At 44.1% G+C, this 19,007-nt stretch overlaps 1 protein-coding gene across 7 annotated transcripts in view; it reads right to left on the bottom strand.

Moving 5' to 3' along the window:
• The window catches only part of ENOPH1 (enolase-phosphatase 1), a 30,191-nt gene that overhangs the window by 10,718 nt on the left and 466 nt on the right, over nucleotides 1-19,007 (bottom strand). Inside the window, exons 1-2 of one of the 7 annotated variants that reach the window (XM_006084537.3) lie at nucleotides 18,785-18,936; nucleotides 678-779 (exon numbers count right to left, since the gene is read on the bottom strand). In XM_006084537.3, coding sequence (XP_006084599.1) covers nucleotides 678-779; nucleotides 18,785-18,790 — 108 coding nt within the window. In that variant the 5' untranslated portion in view covers nucleotides 18,791-18,936. Of the gene's footprint in view, nucleotides 1-677; nucleotides 780-18,159; nucleotides 18,583-18,784; nucleotides 18,937-19,007 lie in introns of those variants that run through there. The other 6 variants (XM_023750337.1, XM_023750336.1, XM_023750338.1 and 3 more) reach the window with 6 other exon arrangements.

The following is a 19,007-nucleotide window of genomic DNA, read 5'->3' as shown; positions in this document are numbered from 1 at the left end:
ATGATACACATCCTACAGCAAGGATAGATGTACATATGATTCAACAAGTGTCGAGACAACAAAAAAGGTAAGGGGAGGTGTTTCAGATTAACCTGGAGTTATCTAGAAAAGCTAACAAACTCAAATACTCCATGTCCCAAAGAATATGATTATATTTCCAATCCTAACTCCTAACCTTAAAAATTTCAGAGAGCATTCCACATTGTTTAAAGTAGAAAATTAACTAGAAAATAAGTGCCACGGAGTTAGCTCTGCACAGTATGTAAGAACTTTGCCACTGAAGCAATTTTAATTAAGAAAAAAAAAGGAGTGCCACTACACACAATGTGTAAAGGGAAAATAGAGACTGAAAACTGGACAGAAAACAGAGCACAAGAGACGGAGGCAGGTATGAGGGCTGGGCCAAGTGCGAGCTGGGGTAAGAGGTCTGGAGGCGGTGTGCAGATGTGAGGGCCCGCAAGCACTGTGCAGGGCTCAGCAGGGGCTCTTGCCAGGAGGCAGAAGAGAGTAGAGAATGAGGTGATGAGGTGCTATCCCTTGGAGATATTAATGAACAATGTGAAGACAGTGCAAAACCTTTTGCATTCCACGCAGGAAGGGCTTGAGCATGAGTCTCTAAGCATCTTTATTTCTAAGATACTTGGGAATGTGGAAGCAATGGAATAGAATGTCCCAACCTGTTTCCTCAAAAGACTGACATCCTGCTGGCATTCCTCTTCTTCCCAATGTGTCTGCAAATACTCTTTAACATTTTCTTTGATGTAAGGAAATAAAATGTCCTGGTAAAAGAGTAAAAGAAAATAACAACTATTAGCTTTAGTCATTTGCATGAGATCAAGTTCTTCGACAATCTCACCTTAGCTAACTGTAGCAAATAAGCCACTGAAAATATGAAAATTGCAGTTGTGGATATATGAGTGAGAGACATAGGCCAATAAACAAAAATATCAAGAATCAGTAAACCATGGCCCCCAGCCCAAATCTGTTCTACATCTTGTTTTTGTATATGAAGTTCACTGGAACAAAGCCACATTCATGTTTACATAGTGTCTATGGCTACTTTGGGGCCACAATGGCAGCGCTGAGTATTTATAACCAAGATCATATTGCCCAAAAAGTCTAAACATTTACCATTCAGCCCTTTACAGAAAGTCTGCTGACTCCAGAACTAGATTGCTAGACCATATGTCCTTGAGGGCAGGGATCAAGTATATGTTGTTCACAGCTATAACCTCAATGCATACCACAGTACTCGGCACATGTATATAACTCAAATATCTGCTGAAAAGTGTCCATGCATGACAACTCTTTTTTTAAAAAAACACCTGAGCACCATGATTCTTGGTCATCAGACTACTTAAGAATACCCTATAAGAAAGTGATGTGCAAAACAATTCAGAAATAGATAACCTGTCAGTAATTCATGCATTGGGAATATGATCTCTCTTAGGTCAAAGTTTTTACATTTACTTACAATTGTAGCATATGTATCTTAAAAAAAAAAAAAATGTGCCACTTTCAGCAATTGCTTTAGTGTCCACTATATGCCAAGATACGCTAGTCCCAGAGTTGGGCATGAAGAAAAGGATTCAAAAGATAAATGAGTCACAGTTCCTATTCTCAGTAAGTTTAAGAACCTGGGGTGGGAGGTGGAAGGTAACCAAAGAATTATAATGGGGTACAATGGATAAGACAAGAGTACAGGCAGAACACTGTGTGGATCCAGAGTAATGGCTCTGCAACAGTCTTAGGAATAGCCAGAGCCTAAAACCAACATGCCGTGAGTATAGACCCCAAGAACATAATTCAGAGAAGGCCTTATATTTTAAGAGAAATCCACAATCAAGTTGAATTCAAGAAGTCTGTTAATCCAAATTCATTCATTCATTTATTTATTCAAACATTAACTCAATGTCCAATACAGGGCAGGCCTTGTGCTAAGAGCTGGAAATATAACTGGGACAAAAACCACACATCCACACATGATCTCTAATCGCGAGGAGTAGAAACAGATCTTTTTAGGGTAAATCTTTTCATGAGAATACTTAGTTGTTATTTGCCTTTTTCAGTTTCATCTCTTCAGGAGTGTACAATAATTTTCCAGAGGCTAGATAATGTGTGATATCACAAGAGATCCTATGCAGATAAGAGAATCTAGCTGTCTTCAATAGCTAGCCATTGAAGACGCATGCAAAAAATGTGAAATAATGCCTCTTCTAACCACATTTTCCAAAATAAAAAAATTATTTTGTGAAAAATATATTATTTATATTAACAAAGTAATGCGATTTATTGTTTAAAATGAATGAATATTTTTAAATTAGTTTTAATTTCTAATACGGTAAATATCCTATCTAATAAAAGAGAAACATCGTAATTAGCCGTAGGGCCGCTACCCTTCCCATTGGCTAATCAGTGAGATATGCAAATTAATTGCCAACCAAGATGGTGGCCGGCAGCCAGGCAGCTGATGCGAACAGGGAGGCTTGCTTGCTTCAGTGACGGAGGAAGCCAGGTTCCCCGCCTGCCTCTCAGCTGCACTCTAAGCAACATTGTAACAAATATAGAAGCTAAACAAAACCTCGGGCTTCAGCCAGCAGGACCACAACATTGTTTCAAATACAGAAGGTAAACAAAGGCCAGAAACCTGCTTTCAGCAGCAGAGTTCTCATAGCTGGAGCCGAGCCTCAGAGCTAAAGCTGGCCCAGGATAAAAAAAAAAGGAAAAAAGGACAGGTTGGGAGCTTCAGTCACCCGCCAGCCTGAAAACGGCCCTCAGCCCCTCATCCAGACTGGCCAGGCACCCAAGCGGGACCCCCACCCTGAAGGGGGTGTGACCAGATGCAAACATCCATCATCCCCTCACCCAGGCTGGCCAGGCACTCAAGCGGGACCCCCACCCTGATCCAGGACACCCTTCAGGGCAAACCAGCCGGCCCACACCCGTGCACCAGGCTTCTATCCTATATAGTAAAAGGGTAATATGCCTCCCAGCACCGGGATCAGCGTGACAGGGGGGAGCTCCCCAACGCCCTGATCGGCCCTGCTCTGTGCGTGACAGGGGGGAGCTCCCCAACACCCTGATCGCCCTGCGGCTCTGTGTGTGACAGGGTGCGGCACCCCAACCCCCCCCCCCCATCGGCCCTGCCCTGAGTGTGACAGTGGCGGCACCCCAACCCCCTGATCCGCCCTGCTCTGTGTGTGACAGGGAGCGGTGCCCCAACTGCCCTATCGGCCCTGCTCTGTGAGTGACAGCGGGGAGCTCCTCAACCCCCTGATCGGCCCTGCTCTGTGCGTGACAGGGGGGAGCTCCCCAACCCCCTGATGGGCCCTGCTCTGTGCGTGACAGGGTACGAAGCCCCAACCCCCCTGATGGGCCCTGCTCTGTGCGTGACAGGGGGTGGCGCCGCAACCTCCCTATCGACCCTGCCTTGAGTGTGACAGGGGACGGTGCCCCAACCCCCCAATCGGCCCTACCCTGAGTGTGACTAGGGGTGGCATCACAACCTCCCGATCCGCCCTGCTCTGTGCATGACAGGGGGCGGCGCCCCAACTCCCCAATCGGCCCTGCTCTGAGCCCGACCAGGGGCTGCACCTAGGGATTGGGCCTGCCCTCTGCCACCCGGGAGCGGGCCTAAGCCAGCAGGTCATTATCTCCCGAGGGGTCCCAGACTGCGAGAGGGCACAGGCCGGGCTGAGGGATGCCCCCCTCTCCCCCGAGTGCACAAATTTTTGTGCACTGGGCCTCTAGTTAATCAATATAATCCATATAAATAAAAGTTCTTTGGTTCCTCAGTAATTTGAAGAGTATAAAGGAATCCTGAAAACAAAGTCTGAGAACCACAAAGTGAATAGTATTAACCCAGAGAAGATCAGAAAGAATGTTCCAAACAGAGGGAATGGTGGGGTGAGGGAAAGGTTCTTAATAGAGTCACCTCATCTATGGAGTGTATAAGACAGAGATAAAAGACAAGGGTTTTCAAATGTTTCCATACAACTTGAGGTGTGCAAAAGGCCCTGAAGATAAGTGATCCTATTCTCTTAAAAAAGGGCTCACTAAATGTAATTAAGAACGGGCTCCAATTCCTAAAGCTGCTGCAAGTGCTATCACAGGGCATCTGTGCCAAACACAGCACCCACCTCTTCTGATTAGTATTAATCAGAACCGGCCCTCAACCCAGCTTTGTGGGATGTAGGGAACATCTTAAAACCACTGATCCGTGCTTTCTCTCTCTTCCCTTGGACCTCTTCCTTGTTACAAGCTTCTGGGCCATTACATTTTCCTAAATATTATAACAAGACAGTGAACAAGAACAAAAGAGTTGAAAGAAACTGGCAGGAAACTGAGGGATAATGTGACTAGGACATAGTTAAAAGATCCATATGAACAAAACTATGTGTTTTTTTTAGTATGCATAGTGTTTCCCTGGCTGGTACAAAGATTTGGCTACATAATTAGGATTGTTTAATATTTAAGAAGACCCAAGTTCAAATTAAACTGCAGTTCCAAATGAAAATACACAACACAAGAAGGTTATTATGGCTTTTTTTAAAATGGTAGGACTGAATCTCTTTTCATAATACGTTATTCAAATTTCACCTGCCCTAGAAAAAATAAAGAAGTCATTCAATTTTGCTTGTTCTCCTTTGGTAAGCAATGGATCATTCATCAAATTTTTCGGCATACTTAACAGAAAAGCCTTGTTTAAGCTCAATGAAAACTCATTCTTGATCTAAAAGAAGAAAAATGAAGAGCTAAGATTGACAGCTTTCTTTTCCAAGAGATTCCTTTTACCCTACTGATATATTTCTGATTTTCTTTAAATTACTTAGTTTTCCCATCATGCCCCTCCTTAGCCCTTCCTTTATCTACTGAATGTCTCTCCTCCACTCATGTACTGGGGTAAGGCTGCAAAGTGGCCCCCCACTTGAGAATGCCATCTGAGAAGATGTAGTAAAAATTGAAGATACACAAGCCGTTTCTTTCCTGGGCATATACATATACCATAAAGAAACTAACACATGTGCACACAAAGAGGAAAGGGAAAAAATGTTTATTGTAGCACTGGGTATAATTGCAAAATAACTGTAAACAACCTAAATCTTTATCAGCTAGAAAACAGATAAATGGGAGCCACAACCTGCATGGCTAGGGTTCAGGATCTGAAGAAGGGCCTGACGCACAAATGAAAATACTATACAAGAAATATGAATTTAGAAGGCATGGGGGGGCCAGGTTGAAACCTCTCTTGGAGAGGCACACCGACTTCTGGGCGGTCTGCTTTTATTTACTTGAATACACATTTGCCCTTTAGCAATGCATACAGGCATATCAAAGGTAAAGTTTGGTAAATAATAAAAGGATTATCAGGTTAGGGAATTGCCTTCAGCCACTGAGCCCACAACAGGGCAATAGTATGCTGATTTTTCAGCCCTGCTAAATATCAAAGTCCACTGGCCTTCCAAAGGGTCTTTTTGCATTAATATGCTAACTACTATTGGTTTTAGCCTCTGGCAAATGGGTATATTCATACTCTAAAAGATTATAAAGCAGTTGAATATTAATGTACTAAAATTATATTTATCAATATGAACATAAACTCTAACATATGAATAAAGTTCTAATGCAAAATGAAATGGCCTGGCTGATTTGGCTCAGGGGTTGAGCATTGACCCATGAACCAGGAGATCATGGTTCGATACCTGGTCAAGGCACATGCCTGGGTTGTGGGCTCAGTCCCCAGTGTGGGGCATGTAGGAGGCAGCCGATCGATGATTCTCTCACATCACTGATGTTTCTCTCTCTCTCTCTCCCTCTCTGAAATATATATATATATTTTTGAAGACACAAAAAACAAAATTAGATGTACTCAGGGCCTGTTATATCTGTAATTTTTTTTTTTAAGATCTGAAACAAACATAATAACAAAAATTAGCTTCATGGTGGGTGCATGGTAATTACATTAATCTTTCTTCCTGATTATTTTAATTGTTTCACTATTAAAAAACAAGCAAGCCAACTTTGATCCCTTATCCTACCTATAACTGCTTCTTTCTCTCTTGGTCATCCTCCTCCAGTGTCCTGACTCCAGTATTCCCCAACTCTCAAGCAATTAGAAATATTCCTGGGGGAAACTGTTGGTTAGATTCAGGACCTCCTAGTAACTGAAGAGTTGAAGTACCAAAAGTTATAAAATGCATGCAGTTCTATACTATTTGGTGCTTCACAAGTTCCTATCTCCTATATCCAGTTTTACGGGTACCAACTAAAATTCATGAAATGAATTGTAAATGCTGAGAGCCCAGCTCCTTGACCTCTGTGGGAGAGGAGATGAATACAGAATCCAGGCAGCATGTGAGGCCAGGGTCCTACCTCTAGCTGTGCTCAAGTAACTCATCCTCTCTTAACCTCAGTTTTCTCATCTGCTATATGGGAATAATAATACCAAGCAAAGGCATTGCAGTAATTAGAGATAGAGATAAATAGAAAGCACTTTCTACCACTTGTTATATTCTCCAACAAAATTTTTAAAAATTGATTTGAGAGAGAAACATCTATGTGAGAGAGAAACATTCACTGATTGCTTTCTATATGCACCCTGACTGGGGACTGAACCTGAAACCTGGGCATGTGCCTGGCTGGGAATCAAATCAGTGACCTTTCAGTGCATGTGATGACACTCAACCAACTGAGCCACACCAGCCAGGGCCAGACAAATACTTAAACTGGGCAAGAATCACTTTTGATCCAAATTCAGTGATAAATAATAGCAGAAAAGTTTCTGGAGGATAAATCATAAACACAAACAACTCATCTATCTAATAAAAGCCTAAGCGACCGTTAAGCGGAACAATCAGAACGACCAGTCACTATGATGTGCACTGACCACCAGGGAGCAGATGCTCAACGCAGGAGCTGCCCCCTGGTGGTCAGTGCACTCCCACAGGGGAAGCACCACTCAGCCAGAAGCCGGGCTCATGGCTGGCAAATGCAGCTGTGGTGGCAAGAACCTCTCCCGCCTCAGCGGCAGCGCTAAGGAGCAGCGAGCAGAGCGGTAAGGTGTGAGCAAGCAGGCAATAAGGAGCGAGGGATCCCGGACTGCGAGAGGGATGTCCGACTGCCAGCTTAGGCCTGATCCCGCTCCCCCTAGGGTCCCGGACTGCAAGAGGGCACAGGCCGGGCTGAGGGGACCCCCCCCTTCAGTGCACGAATTTCGTGCACCGGGCCTCTAGTTTATTCAATATTTACTGAGTGAGGATCTACTGAATGCAGGTACTTCTAGTAATGGTGTTATAAACCATGACCCTCTCCTCAGAGAACTCCCAGAAATAAAAGGTGCAAGATTACTAACAATTCTAAACATTTAGGAAAAGCTTTAGAAGTTAGAAATTACTTTGGAATTCCTGATCATCCTATTTGCCTCTTACCTCTATACATAAAACACTCCTCTGCTCTGAGTAAACACCAAACTAGGCAATGAAGCTAGAACTTAGTGTAACACCTGGGATATCATATTACCTGGGGGAGGCATGTTAGCAGACTGTTCTATTTTACTGAAAAAGTATTATTGTGTAACATAAAAGTATAGTAAGTTGTGAAAATTTTATCTATCCTTTCAACATACTTACTGATCATCTATTATGTAAAATAAATAAAATGTCTTCAAGGTGCTTATTTTAAAAAGCCAGTAATTACATCAGTCTGAGACGTGCTATGATACCATATAAGAAAGCTCTAAAAATAGACTTTTTAGAGCTAGTGCTTATTGCCCAACCCTGCCCACTGAAAATGTTCAGGCTTTAAAAGTAATTTCACAAATAAATGAGATAAGTGTTTTAACTTCAGCTATAATCAATTTATAGATAATTTTAAAATATCATAGTACAAAATAATGCAGCAATAAACCCAGGATTCTACAAATGTGTGATTATTTTTAGTCCACCAGATACTAAGGCAGTGGTTCTTAACCTTCCTAATGCCGCGACCCTTTAATACAGTTACTCATGTTGTGGTGACCCCCAACCATAAAATTATTTTCGTTGCTACTTCATAACTGTAATTTTGCTACTGTTATGAATCGTAATGTAAATATCTGATATGCAGGATGTATTTTCATTGTTCGCGACCCACAGGTTGAGAACCGCTGTAAGGGGTTGTTATGATTTAATAGTATGTATAGCAAAAGGCTATAGAAATAAATGAGAGTATCTGTCTTCCAGGGGACTATGATTAAATTCTGCTAAATGTTAGAAGAGATACTATGCAAGCAGCAATCTATCCTACTCTACACAGTTTAATGGCAGCTTTCTGAAAGCTCCATTAAGGGCCACAAAATTTCAGAAGATCTAATTAAAGAAGTTGCCTCATAAATGCTTGAAGTCCAAATAAGGATTTGCTTTGCGGTTATGCAGTTGCTTTAATAGAAAGGTCATGGAATCAATAAAAATAAAACTGTTGTTATAATATTTACTTTCTCCTTTAAAGAAAATGTGTATATAAAAAGGTAATGGGCCCTATGTTCATTACACCGTCATTTATAATAGCTAAGATTTGGAAGCAGCCCAGTGTTATGCTAAGTGAAATAAGCCAGTCAGAGAAAGACAAGTACCATACAATTTCATATATGTGGAATCTAATGAACAAAATAAACAAACAAAATAGAAACAGATTCATACAGAGAACAGACTGACGGCTGTTAAAGGGGAAGGGGTGAGAGGCTTGGTGAAAAGGGTGAAGAAACACAAACAACTCACAGACACACAACAGTATGGTGATCACCAGATGAAGGAAAGTATGGGGAAGTAGGAAAAGGTAAAGGGGGTAAACGGTGATAGAAAGGGTAAATGGTGATGGAAGAAGACTTGACTTGGGGTGATAAACACACAATACAATATACAGATGATGTATTATAGAATTGTACACCTGAACCCTATATAATTTTATTAACCAACTAGAAGCCTGTTGCACGAAGATTCACGCAATAAGCCTTCCTTCCCCTGGCTGCTGGCACCGGTTTTCCTCCAGCACCCGGGACCCAGGCCTTTGGTCTGGTCGCAGCAGCCGCAGCAAGGCTTGGCTTCTCCGCTGCGGCCACAGTGAGGCTTGGCTTCTCCAGTCTTCAGTCTTCGCTCCGTGCCTGCATATGCAAATTAACTGCCATCTTTGTTGGGTTAATTTGCATAGTCGCTCCGATTGGCTGGTGGGCGTAGTGGAGTGACACCAATTTGCATGTTTCTCTTTTATTAGTGTAGGTGCCACCCTAATAAATTCAATAATAAAAAAAAGGAATGGCCCTGACCGGTTTGGCTCAGTGAATGGAGCGTCAGCTGCGGACTCGGGGGGTCCCGGGTTTGGTTCCGGTCGGGGGCATGTACCTTGGTTGCGGGCACATCCCCAGTGGGGAGTGTGTGGGAGGCAGCTGATCGATGTTTCTCTCTCATCAATGTTTCTGACTCACTCTCCCTCTCCCTTCCTCTCTGTGAAAAATCAATAAAATATATTTTTTTTAAAAAAGGAATGGATAATACTATTGATGTAATATACATCAATAGTTGTATATATTGCTAAATGATCACACTAAGTCTATTTAACATGTCATCATAGTTATAAATTTTTTTTCTTGTGATGAGAACTTTTAACATCTACTCTCTTAACTACTTTCCAATATACAACCCAGTATTAGTAACTGTAGTCACCATTACATTACATTACATCCCCAGGACTTATTATTTTATAACTACAAGTTTGTAACTGTTTGAACATTTCTAATTATGGGAATTTACTACTTCTTGGAATGAGTGGTCCATGACATTTGTCAGACAGCTGGAGCAGTTGTATTAGAACTTCTCCTTAAAAAAACTTCCTGAAACCATACTAAAATCTATCAAGGGAAGTGCTACACAGTGCCACACTTTGCTGTCCCTACCTTCATGGAGTAAACAGGGGCATAACCATTCTCTTTTGAAAGCTGAAGCCTTTTGGAAAAACCGTTAGATTTCATTATTTGCATTCAAAATGAATTAATAAATGTGTTGCTGGTAAGGCAACAGTGTCTTCTAAATCCCATTAAGGATATTAAACTGTAATTAAAGAACAATAAACAATGATCTAATTAATTGTAATGAGTCACATTGCACAAGGGAAGATTATAATTATAAAGGAGTAGTGTTGGGATAGTTTTAAAAAAGAAGCAGACTTCTGGCTGATTTTCTCAGTGGTTAGAGCGTCAGTCCATGGATGAAAGTGTTGCAGGATCGATTCCAGTCAAGGGCACTTAACTTGGTTGCAGGTTCTCCAGCTCCAGTAGGGGCCTGTGCGGGAGGCAACCAATCGATGTGTCTCTCATGTCTGTCTGTCTCTCCCCCTCTCCTCCATCCCACTCTCTCTAGAAATCAACATAAAAAAATCTCCTTGGGCCGAAACCGGTTTGGCTCAGTGGATAGAGCGTCAGCCTGCGGACTGAAGGGTCCCGGGTTCGATTCCGGTCAAGGGCATGTGCCTGGGTTGCGGGCACATCCCCAGTGGGAGATGTGCAGGAGGCGGCTGATCGATGTTTCTCTCTCATCGATGTTTCTAACTCTCTATCTCTCTCTCTTCCTCTCTGTAAAGAATCAATAAAATATATTTAAAAAAAAAAAATCTCCTTGGGTAAGGATTTAAAAAAGTAATAATAAAGAAGCTGAGAAGAGACAAAATATTAGTATCTCATGTTCCAGAGAGGAAAACCTGATTGGCCCAGAGTACTAGACCCTAACTGAGGAGGGGAAAGGGAAGGAATTGACATTTATCTCCTGGAATCCAACTACCATCCCTACAAGGTGACCCTTTTGAGCAGATGAAGAAGCTGAAGTTCAGAAAGGTTTTACTGCTGGTACAAAGTAAAGCCAGGACTCAAACTTCAATGCCTGAGTCCATCCAGCTTGTCGGTGCATGGGAGCACACTTACTAAGATCACTCAACCCCCTGGATCCTGATAACATATTCTCTATAGACATTTCTAATATAGTTTTGGTTTCTCAGAGAGATTTGTATTAAGAAAACGAGAGATTTGGGTTCACCTGGCAGTTTTATAACATGTTTAATAGAGAGTAATAACAATATGAATAGTTGTAGTAATAGTAGGAGAAGCTGCCAACATTGCCCTTACTATTCCAGGCACCTCTCTATCTATATGCAATCCTTAGTGGTCTCATCTGATCCCATGTTTTTAAATATCATCTATTATTGCTAATGACCTTCAAATTCACAGCTTTAGCTTGGACCTCCTTCCCTGAATTTGAATGCCTACCCCAAATCTCCACTTTGATGTCTGAAACCAAACTCCTGCTTCTACTTCTTTTTTTTTTTTTTTTTTAATTCTCACCTGAGAATATTTTTCCATTGATTTTTAGAGAGTGGAAGGGAGGAGAAGAGACACAGAGAGAGAAACAGCAATGTGAGTGGGACACATTGATTGGTGTCCCAACTGGCAGGAGATAGAGCCTGCAACCAAGTTATGTGCCCTTGACAAGACTCGAACTTGAGACCCTTCAGTGGGCAAATGCTCTCTCCACCAAGCCAAACCAGCTAGGGCTGCTTCTACTTCTTATTTCTGAGTAAGCAGTAGTTTCATCTTTCCAGATGCTCAGGCCAAATACCTGAGAATTAGTCATCTTTGACTCCTCTTTCTCTCACACTCCCAGGCCCAATCAATCCATCTGCAAATTCAGTCCTACCTTCAAAATATAACTAGAATCTATATTTTAATCTTGGTAGCTCCTGCTACCAAGCACTCCAAACTCACTCAATTAGTTGATTAATAAATGGCTTGAATGATCAAATTTCAATTCTCATAATAACTGTATGAAACAAGTGCTAGTATTTTCTCCATTTTACAGAGGTATAGGTTAAGAATAAATTAGTGAAGTATGATTACAGTTTATCAGTCAGGTCTTTTTTTTTTTTAGTTTGAACAGTTAGATACCTACACCTGATTTTCCTCATTGAAGAGATCTATTTAGCTTACTAAGAAAGCCCAGCCCAGCTGAGCCCAGCTGGCGTGGCTCAGTAGTTGGGCGTCTACCTATGAATCAGGAGGTCACGGTTCAATTCCTGGTCAGGGTACATGCCTGGGTTGTGGGCTCAATCCCGTGTGGGGCATATAGGAGGTGACAGATCAATGATTCTCTCCCATCATTGATGTTTCTCTATTTCCTTCTCCCTTCCTCTTTCTGAAATTTGAGTGGGGGAGGGGGGGAGTGTACACCTCAGCCCAGCCTGCACCCTCTCCAATCTGGGACCCCTCGGGGGATATCTGACTGCCTGTGGGATCGGCCCTAAACCAGCAGTCGGACATCCCTCTCACAATCCAGGACCACTGACTCCTAACCACTCACCTGCCTTCCTGCCTAATGCCCCCAACTGCCCTCCCCTGCCGGCCTGGTTGCCCCCAACTGCCCTCCCCTGATGGCCTGATCGCCCCTAACCGCCTCTGCCACGCCCTGCACCCGGGACCTAGGATTCCCTCCTCCGGCTGGTCACAGGCACCCGGGACACGGGCTTCCCTCCTTCTGGCTGGCTGCAGGCACCAAGGACCCGGGCCAGCTTTGCCTGGGCCGGCCACAGCCTCAGGGGACCATGGGCGGGCAGCTTCGCCCAGGCCACAGCCGCAGACGCCCAGGACCATGGGGCGGGCAGCTTCTCTCTCTCCCAGGCCACAGCCTGGTTGGTCCCCATTCCTCTCTCCCCAGTGTTGAGTGTTTCAGCAGTTCCGGCGAGGGCACGAAGGTGTGACAACCATTTGCATATTAGCTCTTTATTATATAGGATACCCAAGATATGAAAGCATCCCAAATGTCCATTAGTAGAAGAGTGGATAAAAAAGCTGTGGTACATTTAAGCAATGGAATACTACTCAGCAGTAAAAAAGGAAATCTTACTTTTTGCAACAGCATGGATGTCCCTGCATAGTAATATGCTAAGTGAAATAAGCTAGTCAGAGAAAGGTAAGTACCATATGATTTCACATATGCAGAATCTAATGAAAAAATAAACAAATAAAATGGAAAGATTAATTGATAGAGAACAGATTGACAGTTGTCAGAAGGGAGAGGGCTGGTGAAGAGATTATCACATTGCGTACCGCATAGAAATCTCTAAGACATACGCCAGGGACCGCACGTTTTTGGGCAAACTGCATGTTATTTAAATCATCATAATGCACTTTAGGTGTTGTTTTTCAATAATTATAACATTTTTATTTACAAAAACAATTAAACAATTAAAGTTCCTAGTACTTTTTTAACGTATGGTACTGCGTAAAACATTTTCCTCTATGAAGAGGGACCAAACAAAATTTACATAAGTATCTAGATTCGCTCCTTTTTCCATGGGTGTGAAAAACGAGAACACTTGTGAGCGATCCTTAACAGATGGTGCGCGAAACACGAGAAAACTCCTGAGCGGTACGAAATGTGTTAATCAAGAACAAACAAAACTCACAAACAACAGTATGTTGATTACCAGAGAGAAAGGGAAAGATAGAATAGGGTAAGGGGTGGGAATGATAAAGATGATGAAAGGTACTTGACTTGGTGTGGTGAACACAGAACACAATATACAGATGATGTATTACGAATTGTACACTTGAAACCTATAATTTTATTACCCAATAAATACATTAAAAATAAATAAAAACTTTAGCCCTAGCCAGTTTGGCTCAGTGTATAGAGCGTTGGCCTGCGGATTCAAGGGTCCCAGGTTCAATTCTGGCCAAGGGCACATGTCCAGGTTGCAAGCTCAGTCCCCAGTAGGGGGTGTGCAGGAGGCAGCCAATCAATGATTCCCTCTCATCATTGATGTTTCTCTCTCTCTCTTCTTCTCCCTTCCTCTCTGAAATCAATAAAAATATATTAAAAAAAACTTTAAAGAAATCATTTTGAAACACCAGATGTATACATTCCTAACACAAAGTGATTTCACCTCTCATCTTTTAAATGTGTCCCTTTCAGAGTCTATTTGTTTTTAAATCTTTTTTTAAATATATTTTATTGATTTTTTATAGAGAGGAAGGGAGAGGGTTAGAGAGAAACATCAATGGAAGAAAAACATTGATCAGCTGCCTCCTGCACACCTCCTACTGGGGATGTGCCCACAACCAAGGTACATGCCCTTGACCGGAATCAAACCTGGGACCTTTCAGTCCTCAGGCCGACACTCTATCCACTGAGCCAAAACAGTTAGGCTCAGAGTCTATTTATTGCCACATCTATCTATCTATCTATCTATCTATCTATATAAAAAGGCAGCTACTGTAATGGCCATAACGACCTAACAACCGGTCGCTATGACGCCCACTGTGGACAGGGAACCAGCCAGATCAGGGGGTAGGGCTAGCGGCCAACCTCCTGCAGCCCCTCCCCCTGGTTGGCCACGCCCCCGATGGGCCTCCCCCACCCTGATCGGCCCGCAGCCCCTCCCCATGGCCGGCCCTGCCCCCAATCGCCCCCAAACTCTAATTGAGGGTAGGGCCCACCAGCCAATCACCCGTGGCCCCTTCTCCCAGCCGGTCCAGCCCTGATCGAGAGCCCTAATTGGGCCCCAATCCAGGTGGGCCGGCTGGACAACCTCCCACCATCTCCTCCTCCCGACAGGCCCAGTCCCGATCCGCCCTGATTGGGGCTGGGCAGAACAGACCTCACCCGTGCATAAATTCGTGCACTGGGCCTCTAGTGTATATATATATAAAAGCCTACGTGACCGAATGACCGGCCGGTGGCTATGATGCACACTGACCACCAGGGGGCAGACACTCAACGCAGGAGCTGCCCCCTGGTGGTCAGTGCGCTCCCACAGCGGGAGCACCACTCAGGTGACAGAGGGGCGCCAGACGCCGCCACTGCCTGTGGACACTCCCCCTGTGCGCCCGAGTGGCAGATGCAGCAGGGCCGGGATGATCAGGAGCACTGCAGAGCCAGCATAGGCTCAGGCTCCTCCCTGGCATCTGCTGCTTCCCGCACTACTTTGTGCTCTGCGGGATCGACATGGACAGAGCCCGACAAGCTGGAGGGTAAGGCCAGGCCGAGGGACCCCCACTGGTGCACGAATCTGTGCACTGGGCCTCTAGTTTTTATATATTGTGCCTTTTATTGGTGATTGTGCAGTTTAAAATTGGCCAAGCACTGTCTAGTGTTCCTACGTGAAAGAAAGCTTTGATGTGCCTTATGTAGAAAATACATGTTGGATAAGCTTTGTTAAAGCATAAGTTACAGTGCCACTGGCTATGAGTTCAATGTTAATGAATTAAGAACATATATAAAACAAGGTAAACAGAAACACATAGAACAAGGTTATGTATTGATCAGTTGATGGAAATGTTGTGACCAGAGACTCACAGGAACCTAACCTTGTATTTTTTCTACAGACAACAATTCAGTATTTGCTAACATAGTGTTCTCAGTGACCTCATAGAACATAACTACTTCAACTGTTGTTACATGTACCAACTCAACATGTAGCAACAGGAATGCCACCAAATTATAGACCATTTTCTGGAACAACAGATCATTTTCCCCAAAGTCAAACAGTAGTTGTAGATTTCTGACAGGATAACCACAGGGACTGATGATAGTGTTATTTCATAGCATACAGACTAAAAACATTAGAATAATGCAATGCACAAAGTTAGAAAATGAGTATTACTTCACCACAAAGATCAAGAGGTGGCTCCAAGGGGTGCATATACCCCAGGGGCATGCAAATGAATCAATGGGGTAAGAAAAGAGAATATAACATCATCTATACTTACTAATCTCATCTCTAAATTACAATTTATTTTATAACTTAGTAACAGTAAAATATGTATACACAATTTATAAATTCGACTAGTAGTGCCTGTTCCATTTCTGCTGATGTATAAGATCAAAAAAAGTTGGGAGATCACCACTGTAGAGGATCAGAGTGAGTAACTCAAAACAAATTCCAGGAGTACATGTCCTGCAGTGAAGGGAAAAGCTGGTGGCTTTGAGGACTCAGATGCACTGAGAACATCTATGGAAATCTGGGTTCTACTGCTGCTCTGCCCCAAGTTGTGATGATCCTCACACAGGCCATTCCTACAGGCATCAATTAACTCATGGAAGAAATTAGCTGGTTGTAACACTCACTGGACAATCTGAGCTAGCTGGCCTTCCTGCTCTAAAAATTTGACAATTCTATGATTCAGTGAAAAAAACATAATAGCTAGTAAGTAAAACAATTGTGTGCTGCTGCCTGGGGTCTAAAGGCTGAGGCGTGCACTGATACAGCAACAGACTGTCCGCAGAATACCACTTCCCAGACTGGGAGGATTCGATGGAATTCTTTTTTTTTTTTTTTAAGATTTTTTAAAATGTATTTTTGTTAATTTTAGAGAGGAAGGAAGAGGGAGAGAGAGAGAAATATCAAATGATGAGAGAGAATCATTGATCGCTGCCTCCTGTACAACCCCTACTGGGGATCGAGCCCACAACCCAGGCATGTGCCCTTGACCGGAATCAAACCTGGGACCCTTCAGTCTGCAGGCTGATGCTCTATCCACTGAGCAAAAATGACTAGGGTTCTATGGAATTCTTAAAGAGCTCCTAGACTGTTAGTGTTATCTTATATAGTTAAACTAATCAACTGTAATTGCTCAGCAAAGAGAAAGAGACAAAGAGAAAGAGAGAGAGAGAAACATAACCATAACCAGTGGTGGCAATCTGTCTGCCATTCCACTAAATGAGAGTGTTCTATTCCCTGGGACACTCTCATTTCTCCAGTCTCTCTTACATCATCTGATCATAAACAAACTACTTTCTCTGGTGCTCAAGGGAAGAATCAGGGATTATTTCAACCCTAAAGGAAAAATGGCTGCATGTGACTTACTGAAAGATGGAAATCAGCCTCCAAAGAGGACTGACTTCCTAAGGATATTTCAAGGACAATTTTTGACAATAGTCAACTTTCACAGTATACACCGAGAGTAGAACCAAACCCCCAAGTAAAGTAAGACTCATTACAATAATGTAAGTGAAATTTGTTACACTTCATATTGTACTTCATATTGTTTAAAGTGCTCTCATATAACAGTGTCATTTAACATACACAGCAGCCAAGCAAAGACAGAACTGCAGTTCCCATTTCAGAAACCAAGTGCAATAATGGAAAAAGAGTTTGAGCCAGACAATACAGGTTCAAATGCCAGGCATTTTGTTCAGTTTTTCAGAGCCTTAGTTTCCCATCAGTAAAATGGGAACAGCTGCACATACCTCACAGACTTCTGACGATGAGTCAAGTGTACAAGTCACATGTATACAGTATTGTGTATCCTTTCACATTCCACAGGAAATAGTGCAAGTTCACACACCTACTATGACTAATCCCCAATTCCAAGCTCCATGTTCAGAGGTTCAAGAAGAATGTAAAAGGTGTTCAAAAGACAGAACTATTTTGCTAAATTTATGAAATGCTCTCTTGAAGACTCACAAAGCATATATGTGTGTAGATGTGTATGATATAAAGGCTCTATAATAGTATTTAAATAAAGCTGGTTCAACATGCACAGAACATTTCCCAAAAATGCATTTAAATAATGGAATCCTTTTTTGCATAGTTAGTATAAACATATAGACCTAATGTTCTTCTGGACGTACTTTTGGTTGAAAATACTTTAGAAACATTGATTTTGATAAATTAATGTATAACAAGTTAATATCGTATCCGATTAATGTTTAACATTAATAAAAGTAATTAATAGGTTATAGGACAAAGCACAAGAAATCAGGGATACCTGCAATATCATACTAATCCGCCACACCAGGTGGAATCAAGCAAAAGGCAAGCGCTCACCTGCCCCGCAGGCGGAGCACACTTCGCCTCGCTCAGCAGCTGCGGATCCGACCATTCCCTCCTCCGCCCTTTTCCGCCGCCACCTCCATCCCTTCCCACCCACCTGCATCTAAGCAAGGGCAGGGACGGGGTAGGGAGACATGGGGCTATGAGAACAAGCAACCCTGCAATCCGCTGCAGCCTTTCTACTCCCATCCCACAGTGGGTGCAAAGCCACACCGCCTCTCCCACCTCTCCTGTCTCTAGTGCAAGGTCTACAACACTTTAAAACTGTTTGAAAGCACAAACACTTCCCGGCTCCCTTTAGCCCCTCACCTTCACGAAAGCAATCGGGGTGGTGGTACCTTCGATATCTAACAGGATCACAGTGACTTCGGCTGGCACCGAAAGCGCGACCATTTCCCTACCGGATGCTACCACGGAGATCGGCCTACTGGACGGGAGGGCGGCGCCGACTGCACCCCCAGCACCGTCCTGGGCTTCCGAAAGCTCCGCAGGAACCTCGGAGCGGTCAGCCACGTGCGGCTTGAAGCAAGAGGGGAAGAGGCCACCTCCACGCCACCGAGAGTGGAGAAGGCAACCGAGTAAGGGACTAGGGAGCTGCCCGGGGCCGGAGGCCGAGACCACGTGGGTCGGGAAAGAGGCGGGCCGGCGGGGCTGAGGGGGCGGGGCAAGCAAAGGCAGCGATGCCGACTGGCCGCCAGAGGGCCACGGACCCATCCGTCAAGTCGGGGCTCGCGGGGGCGGGAACAAAGCGAGCGCGGGAGCCGAGTGCGCGGGCGCGCGCTCCCAGCACAGGTTAGGCGAGCCGGAGAGGCCGGGGCACGTGCCGACGGGAACCCCGCGAGTGGCGCGCCGGGGACGTGAGTGCCCCCTGCCCTCTACGACACCTAGTCCCCCTCCCCCTCCCTGCCCGCCGCCGCCGCGTTTGCATATTTACTGTCATCTAACCGGGCCTGCTCCCCTCCTCCCGTCCTCGGTCAGCTAAAGAGGCCCCGCGGCGTCCCGGTGGGTCTGACTGCGGTGGTTCCGGCCGACCGGCTCGGGAAGCCCGCCGCCCCCTCTCGGCCCGCGCCGGTAGCAGGAGCGGAAGAGGTGCCGCTGCCCGCAGGGGCCGCCGCGCCGCTTCCTGTCGGCGGGTTCCAGCCGGCGCGGGGACCCAG

The sequence above is a fragment of the Myotis lucifugus genome, unplaced genomic scaffold (assembly GCF_000147115.1).
Source record: "Myotis lucifugus unplaced genomic scaffold, Myoluc2.0 scaffold_12, whole genome shotgun sequence".
In the NCBI taxonomy this organism is placed as follows: Eukaryota; Metazoa; Chordata; class Mammalia; order Chiroptera; family Vespertilionidae; genus Myotis; species Myotis lucifugus.
The sequence above is the reverse complement of the archived record's forward strand: the minus strand, read 5'-3'. Positions and strand labels throughout refer to the sequence as shown.